Source organism: Physeter macrocephalus, chromosome 18 (genome assembly GCF_002837175.3).
Source record: "Physeter macrocephalus isolate SW-GA chromosome 18, ASM283717v5, whole genome shotgun sequence".
NCBI lineage: Eukaryota > Metazoa > Chordata > Mammalia > Artiodactyla > Physeteridae > Physeter > Physeter macrocephalus.
In genome coordinates this window covers 45682233-45690781 of record NC_041231.1, presented here as the reverse complement: position 1 = coordinate 45690781, position 8549 = coordinate 45682233, and the positions used below count along the sequence as shown (strand labels likewise).

The 8549-nt window shown below is 54.3% G+C and overlaps 1 protein-coding gene across 4 annotated transcripts in view; it reads left to right on the top strand.

The window, feature by feature from the left end:
- Positions 1-1535: 1535 nt before the first annotated feature.
- The window catches only part of LIMD1 (LIM domain containing 1), a 72243-nt gene continuing 65229 nt past the window's right edge, over positions 1536-8549 (top strand). Inside the window, exon 1 of one of the 4 annotated variants that reach the window (XM_007115259.4) lies at positions 1536-3623. In XM_007115259.4, coding sequence (XP_007115321.1) covers positions 2237-3623 — 1387 coding nt within the window. In that variant the 5' untranslated portion in view covers positions 1536-2236. The remainder of the gene's footprint in view (positions 3624-8549) is intronic. The other 3 variants (XM_028478540.2, XM_028478539.2, XM_007115258.4) reach the window with 3 other exon arrangements.

Genomic DNA, 8549 nt, shown 5'->3' with positions numbered 1-8549 from the left:
ACAGAAGTGAGAGGCCCGCGTACCGCAAAAAAAAAAAAAAAAAAAAAAAATACAGATTCTGGTTCAGTAGGATGGGGGTGGGGGAGGCAGGGCTGTGAGACTTTGCGTTTTCAACAAGCTCCCTGGTGATTCCAGTCTACTGGCCCAGGAACCACCCTTTGGATTTACAGAGTACAAAGCACTATCATGTGTATTACATTTTTTGTTCCTTGTTACAACCCTGGCAAACAGATTCACTAATTCACTTATTCAACCATTAGCTACTACAACATACATATACTGGACATACAGATATGGTCTAATGGGGTGGAAAACCAACCAACCACCAAAAAACCCACATGTAAACAGATAAACAAATATAAATAGTGATCAGAACTGATCAGGAAATAGAGGGTGCCGAAAAAGAAGGGCTCTAGGAGGAGGTGATTTTGGCAGTGACGGTAAGGATGAGCCACGGAGAAGTTCAAGGGCCAGCTCTCGGTAGACACCAGGAAGCTCCTGCAGCTAGCAGGCAGGGAAGGAAGACCCCCAGATCCGGACGGAGGAGGGGGTGGAGGCAAGGCCCGCCAGGGCAGGAAGGCCGTGGTATTGGGCCGATTCCAATCCAAATGCGGGGTAAGCATTGAGGGTTTAAGCAGGGAAGTGACTGGTCTGGTATTTGCCTTGGGATCACGCTGGCTGCTGTTCAGGAAATGAAACCTCTCCGGGATCCCCTCGGAGGTGGTGCAGGGAGTGCTGGGCCATGGGAGGGCGCCCAGGAGTCAGGCCCGGCGCCCTCAGAGTCGCGTGGATCTATTGGGGTGGGGTGGGGTGGGGGTCAGGAATCCCCTCGTGAATAACTAGCCACCAGGGCACGTGTTTTTATTGCCGCACAGAGGACCTCAAATAAGCGCGCTCCGGGCAACAACATGACTTTTAACTCCCTTTCAGAGGACTTGGGCTCGCATCCACGCTTTGCTGGTCACGATGGCATCTTGGACACTTCCCCCTCAGTGCCGCAGTCTCCCTACCTGTCTAGGAGGACTTGGGCCAGCCCACGGGTGACACCCTGGGTCGCCAATCCTGCATCCCCGTGTGGGGGGAGGGTACGGCTGGGGCAGAGGCGGCACAAGGGGTGGCTTCCCACCCGGGAAACTGAGGCACGGTGGGGAGAGGAGCGCGCGCCCTCCAGACTCCTGCAAACTCCAAGCGGCACGTCTAGTCTCCACGCAAGCTGTCCAGGCCGCCTGCCAGCCGTCTCCACGGAGTGGCCCCCGCCCAGCACTGCCCGAGGACCGGAGCTGGGCCGGGCTTCTCAGGGGGCGGCAGTGGCGGCGGGGAATTCGGCGCCATCCCCGGGCTCGAGCGCTGGAAGAGGTGCGCGGGACACACCTCCAGGTTCCCCAGACCGGTCGGGCGCGGGCCTGCCCAGGGGCGCCAGCCTCTGCGCGCGCCGACCCCGCCCCTCGCCGGCGCCCCCGCCCCTCGGCCTCCTCCTCCGCCTCCGCCTCTTCGCAGGCCCGAGACGTGCCCTGCCGGCGACCGAGCTGCAGGGACGGCGTCCGGCGCGCTCACTTCCGCGTCCCGCCGCCCTCCGGTCCGCGCGCGCCCAGCCACCGCCGCCATCGGACAATAGGCCGCCCGCCCGGCTGCCGTGAACTTCCTGCCGGGGCCCGGCCGGCCCGTGTGCCCCGGACCCTGATCCCTCTCCGCGCCGGCCAGGATCGCAGCTCCGCGCCACCAGGGGAAGCAGCGGAGGACCGAGCGCCCGGGACGTTCCAGCGCCTCCCGCCGCCGCGCCTTTGCTCCGGCCCGGCGTCCGCGGCCTCTGCGCTCTTCGCTCTGAGCGACTTAACCCCGTCCAGCGGCTGCTGCCTTGTTGTGGGTTTCCGAGTTTGGTTGCTTAAGGAGGATGTGATTCCCCCCCCCCCCCCACTTATTTCTTTTTCCTTTTATGATTTGAAACAGAGGAAAGAACTCACAGCCAGCTCGGACAGCGAAGTGCCACTAGCTGCCCCCACGTGGACGCCTCCGAGAGGAAAGGGAATTGGAAGCAAACTTGGTCCAAGTGACTTTGAGGCCTCACCCTCGGCTGGACTCTAAGGCCTGGGGTCATGACTCTCATGCTGGGCAGGTGGAAGGCTTTACCTGTCCTGGGCTGGACGTGAGTCTCTGCCCTTCGCCAGCACCTCCACCGGCCCACCTCCACACACTCAATACCCAGCATCTAGGCTTGGCCCGGACACTTGTCAGCAACATGGATAAGTATGACGACCTGGGCCTGGAGGCCAGTAAATTCATCGAGGACCTGAACATGTATGAGGCCTCCAAAGATGGACTCTTCCGAGTGGACAAGGGTGCAAGCAACAACCCGGAGTTTGAGGAAACACGCAGGGTGTTTGCCACCAAGTTGGCCAAAATCCACCTGCACCAGCCGCACCAGCTCCTGCAGGAGGAGACCCTGCCCAGGGGGAGCCGAGGTCCCGTGAACGGTGGGGGTCGCCTGGGCCCACAGGCCCACCGGGAAGCTGATGGGGGCAGCAAGGTGACGGGGGATGGTGCTGCGAAGCCTCCTCTCGCTGCCTCCACAGTGGCCCCTGGGACAGCCACAACCATCGCGGCTGGGCAGCCCTTGTCCCCACCCCAGGAACAGAGGGCCAAGCTGTGTGTCCGTGGCGCGAGGCAAGGCAGCCAGGACTGTGGATCCAAGGAGAGCGTGGCGAGTTCTGAGATGTCTGCTTTCCATCGGCCGGGCCCCTGTGAGGATCCTTCCTGCCTCACCCACGGAGACTATTATGACAACCTGTTTTTGGCAAGCCCCAACTGGGGTGATGAACCAGCAGTGTCCCCCAGCATCAGGCTGGGTGTAGGAAGTGGGTGGTCTGGCATGCCAGGGAGTGGCCCGCCACTGTCCACACCCTCCAGGGTCCATCACCTATACCAGCAGCAGCTTTCCCTGAGCTCCAGCAGGTCATTGCAGAACAGCCAGGATGGTGATGTTGGTGGCCACAGCAGTGAGAAGCCAGCAGCTCTTTGGACCACCGCCTCCTCCCAGAGAGTGAGCCCTGGCCTCCCTTCCCCAGGCCCAGAGAACGGGGCCCTACCGAGACCTGCTCAGCCCAGGACCCCTTCTTTCTCAGCGCCCCTGGCCCTGAACCGCTCCAGTCAGGGACCTCTTCCAAGAACAAACTTGGGGGTAGGGAGTGAGGTTTCAGGCATGATGCCCAAACCCACTGTGGACCCTCAACCCTGGTTCCAGGATGGCCCCAAATCTTACCTTTCTAGCTCTGCCCCTTCATCCTCGCCAGCCAGCATGGACAATATGCAGCTGGGTGCAGTGCCTGGGCCGGGTCCCAAGCCTGGCTGTACAGACCCTGGCGTTGGTCCCAAGCTCGGCCTTGTCCATCCAGTGATGTCCACCCTGCCCGAGTTATCTTGTAAAGAAAGTCCCTCTGGCTGGTCCTCTGATGGCAGCCTGGGGCCTGTGCTCCCAGAGAGCCCCGGTTCCCCCAGGGTAAGACTGCCCTGCCAGACCCTCATCCCGGGCCCTGAGCTTGGACCCACGGCTGCCGAATTGAAATTAGAAGCCCTCACCCAACGTCTGGAGCGTGAGATGGATGCTCACCCGAAGGCCGATTACTTTGGTGAGTGAGAGACTGGTGTGATTGCCCGTGATGGGGTCCCTGCATTTGGGCATTTGGGGGAAGTGCCCCCCACCATGGATGCTGTAGCTCTCCTTGAGTGGCCTGCCTTTTTGTGTGTGTGTTCCTCTTTCAGCTGCTTCTTCTGAAACTTGAAAAGAAGCTTGAAAGTATCCCTAGGCAGAAAGCGGATCTTGCAGCTGGGGGTTACCCATGTGCGAAGGGCAGGATTACTCAGGACTGCTCCCCCCAAAGGGAAATGCTGTGATTTTGGATTTCAAAGGTTTTGGGGGTGACTTAGAGCCTCTCTCGGTGACTGGCTCAGGCAGGACTTGAATGGGCTTCTTAGGTCCAGGTACCCCTTGAGGGTTTCATCTGTAGTTGGCTGGGCCAGGTGGCTCTGGCTGTTTGAGGACCATTGGTCGGGCAGGGGCTCTCTGTGGCTCCCTATGTGTGCGCGTGTCTGCCTGCAGGTTCTGTGTTCAATTGAGGGAGGTGAAACACTGACATGGAAGGCTTTGTTCTAGACCAGTAGTTCACAAAGTGTAGTTTGGACCCTTAGCCTGGGAACTAGTTAGAAATGCAAATTCTTAGGCTGCACCCCAGACCTACGGCATCAGAAACTGTGGGGTGGGACCCAGCAATCAGCATTTTCACAAGCCAGCCCGGGATCCTGACGTTCTGGGAAATTTGAGACCTGTGCATTAGGTACCTTCTAACTCAGGAACCCCCCACCGCCTCGCCTTCCAGCTGGCAGCCAGGTTACACCCACAGTCGTGGCTCCCAAGAGGATGGAAGATGCTTCTTGCTGGTTTCACTCCAACTTGCAAGTTTTGTTTTCTTCTCTTTTAAAGCCACAAACTCTTGGAGACTGCTAGCTTCAGCTTTTTTCTCCTCACAGGGTTTGGAGGCAGCAGGAAAGCAGTGATATGCTTCTGTTGACTAATGTTGTAGCCGTCTCATAGGAGAGCTAACTAGAAAGACGGCCTACTTTTAGAAGAGTCTGAGGGTTGCTTTTATTTTATTTTATTTTTTCATTTTTGAACTCTGCACAACTGAGGTCACGAATTTCCCACATGAGGACTGTGAACTGTGGGAAGCTGAGTGCTGCTGGGGTGGCAGCTCTGCCAGGCAGGGTCCGGGAAGGCCCTGGACAGGGAGGGTGACCGGCTTGCTCCTTTCCATCTGCCTCATTCTGCGTCATTGAGTGATTCTGTCCCAAGGTGCTTGGAGGGATGGGGTCCGAGGCACTCAAGCTAGCACTGTGTTCTTCTCACGAGAGCCTCGCGGGAACAGCTCTCACACCACCCTGGGCAGTCAGAGGTTGGGGTGACTGTTTACTGGCTTATGTTTTAGAGCATGTAGCACCCTCTTACTGTGAACCATCTCTTCTCCTTTGCAAATCCCCCACTTTGGGAATAATACTTGGCTGGAAAAACTGTGGGTTTTTTAGTTCAAACTGTTGTTAAATTTTTTTCTTCCAGTTTTATTGAGATATAATTGACACAGCATTGTATTAGTTTAAGGTGTACAGCATCATGAAGTGATGATCACAATAAGGTTAGTGAACATCCATCATCTCATATAGGTACAAATTAAAGAAACAGGAAAAAATACTTTTTCCTTGTGATGAGAACTCAGGAGTTACTCTCTTAACTTTCATATATAACACACAGCAGCGTTAATTATATTTATCATGTTATACATTACACCCCTGGTACTTATATACCTTATAACTGGAAGTTTATACCTTTGACTGCCTTTGTTCAATTCCCCCTCTCCCGCTCCACCCTCCTCCCACCTCTGGTAGCCACAAATCTTATCTCTTTTTCTATGAGTTTGTTTTTGAAGTATAATTGACCTACAACACTATGTTAGTTCCTATTATACAACACAGTGATTCGGTATTTCTATACATTTCAAACTGATCACCACGATAAGCCTAGTTACGATATGTCACCTTACAGAGATAGTATGTAGTTATTGACTATATTCCCCACACTGTACATTTCATACCCATGACTCATTTGTTTTGCAACTGGAAGTTTGTACCTCTTTCCCTCACCTATTTCTTTCCTTCCCTTCCCCTCTCCCCTCGGGCAACCACCTGTTTGTATCTATGACTCTGTTTATGTTTTGTTGTGTTTGTTCATTTGTGTTGTTTTTTTAGATTCCACATGCACATGAAATACAATATTTATCTTGAATTTTTAATTCAAGCTCATTAAACAACAAAACAGCAGTTTTATTTTTTCAGGGAGGCAAGTTTATACACTGCCTCAGAGCAGAGATACTGGCTAACACTAGCCATTCATTCAGTCCATGTTTATTGAGTGCCTACTTTGGGCCATGGGGTACGTAATGAATGGGACAGACAGAAACCCCTGCTTCCCCAGAGCAGACAGTGCAGTAGAGGGAGACAGGAGATGAACAAAAGAAATAAGCAAGTATGAGGCAGAGAAATAGGAAGAGGAGAGGATGGAGCCTCCGGGCAGGGAATGGCAGGGCGGTTTCTGGTTTTAAATCACGTGATCAGGGAAGATTCCCATCGAGAAGGTGGCATTGGAGCTAGGCTTGAAGGAGGCAAGGGGGTGAACCCGGAGTCCGAGTCTGCCCAGGGAAAGGGCGTTCCCAGCAGGTCAGACAGCAAGAGCAGAGGCCCCGGGACCTGGGCTGTGCCAGGCAATGTGCTAGACTGTTTAATTTACTCAGGTAATCTTAGGAAGCGCATTTCACCAACCTGGAAACTGAAGCTCAGAGAGGTTAGATTATTGATCCCAGGTCTCACAGGGCGGACTGGGTGTAGCTGGAGTCTGAGCCCCACAGTTGGGGTTCCCTGCCCATTCTTCTAACCAGCATTGCCCAGCTGCCTCCCAAGCACAGATGTGAAAGCCTGCTTTATTTATCTATTTATTTTCATGGTGGTTTTCTCCTTAATTGAGGTGAACTTCCTATAACATAAAATTAATCATTTTAATTAATTTGGAATTACTTTAAAAAGTAATGAGTGGCATTTAGCCACTCATTACTCATAGGGGTGGTGCAAACACCACCCCTATCTAGTTGCAAAACATTTTTATCACCCCCAGAGGAAACCCAGCCCCATAAATCAGTTGCTCCCCAATCCCCCAACTCTCCCAGCCCCTGGCAACCACCAATGTACATTCTCGCTTTCTGGCTTTACTTATTCTGGATATTTGATATAGAGGGAATCATATTTAAGTTATTTTTTGACTAAGCATTACATTCACACGTAGAAAATTCAAAAGACACAAAAACACATAGAGTGAAAAATTAGTCTCTTTCTCACCCCGGTTTCTAGCCGAGCATCCTGGTGTGATGAGTGTATATGTGTGTGTATCTCTCTGTGGGCCTGCTGTCCACCTGCTCTTTGCCTTTCCCTCTGAACAGTGCGTCTTGGCAGCTGTTCTGCATCAGCACGCGTTGAGTTGGCTCAGTGTCACCCTCTGTGGATGTGCCCCAGGTCACGTAAGCAGCCTCATGGTGGACTTCAGAAGGGCCAACTGCAAGGTGAAAGCCTAGCTTTGTGACAGACTCCCGGGGGCGGGGCGGGGGGTAGGTTGCAGGGCTGGGGGCTTTGTGGCCTTTAAATGTTGCCTAGTTGCCCTCCGCAGAGGTCATGCCAGGGACCCCACCCTGCCCATCATATAGGAGAGGGCCTGCCCCCACCTGCTTTGGCAGCTGAGCTTCCAGTCACTCTTAACGGGACTGGCCACGTGGCCAAGGAGGACGTCTCTCCTCTGAGCACCTGGCCGTCAGTATGTGGCCCAGACCTGCTGTGGGACCTTGAACAAACTGTCCCTTCGAGGCCTCCCCGCTCATCCACAGTACGAGGCTCTTGGCTGGTTGAGGGGCTCACATCGGCAGATGTCTTTCCCTTCTCTAGATCTGGTGATATTTGAAAGATTCTGTCTGTCCAACACACTACATTTATTACATAAGGATGAAATTTTACTTCTAAATAGAAGAATATCTATTGATACGGGGCTCTTGCCATAGAGAATCAGGGGAATGTTAACAGTCATCATCGGAGTCGATGTAATTCTAGCCAGAAGCAAAGCAAAGTTGATGTTTGGGTTGGTTACCTGGACCCCTTCCTGGGCATTTGACCTTGTGGGAAGAGCTTGTGAATCCCTGCTACCACCTTGGAGGACGCTTGGGTTTGAAGACACCTCAGTGTCCAGTTATTGATCAGCTTATCACCGAGGACTCTTCTGGCACTTTCCAAGGCCAGGTCTCTGTGGCTTCGAGACAGTTTGGTCCCAGGGAGGCATTTCTTCCCCCTCTTTCTTCTCCCGTGTTCCTCTGTGGCCTCTTTGTGTCTTCCTGTCCTTGAGGAAAGAGTTAAGAACAAACTCTTGATGCTTCTTAGAGAACACTGTTGGGTTTCCAGCTCCCTGGGCCTTGCGCTCAGAAGATGCACCCCCCCCCCCCCATCACCACCCCGTGTGGTTGTTTTCACACCACTGTGTTCCCTGCAGAGGAAGCGAAGAGTTTGTTTACTCTCGCCCGTCTTTTCCTCCACGGTAGCCATCTGTCCTCTTCACACTGGTCGTCTCCCCACTTTCTAAGGAAGAAGGACACAAATAAACCACCCGCTGCAGGCTGGGTTTCCCGGGAAGGTGACTCTGAGACAGAGTCTAGCGTGCAGGGGGCTGACTAAGGGTGCTATTGGGACCCTAACTGTGGGGGGAGGAGGAGGAGGAAGCAGGAGTGGGCAGGGAGGAGCCCCAGCTGCTGTGCGGGCCTGGCAAGCCTGGGCCAACCCCAAGGGGGCTTGGGAGCTGGAAAAGCCCTTCAGGGCCGCCCCACGTTCCGCCCCGGCGTGGAGGTGACCGGGCAAGGCGGTTCTGAGTCGCTGACAGGTGAGGCTCCCTCCTGCCCCCCCCCCCCCCCCCCCCCCACCTG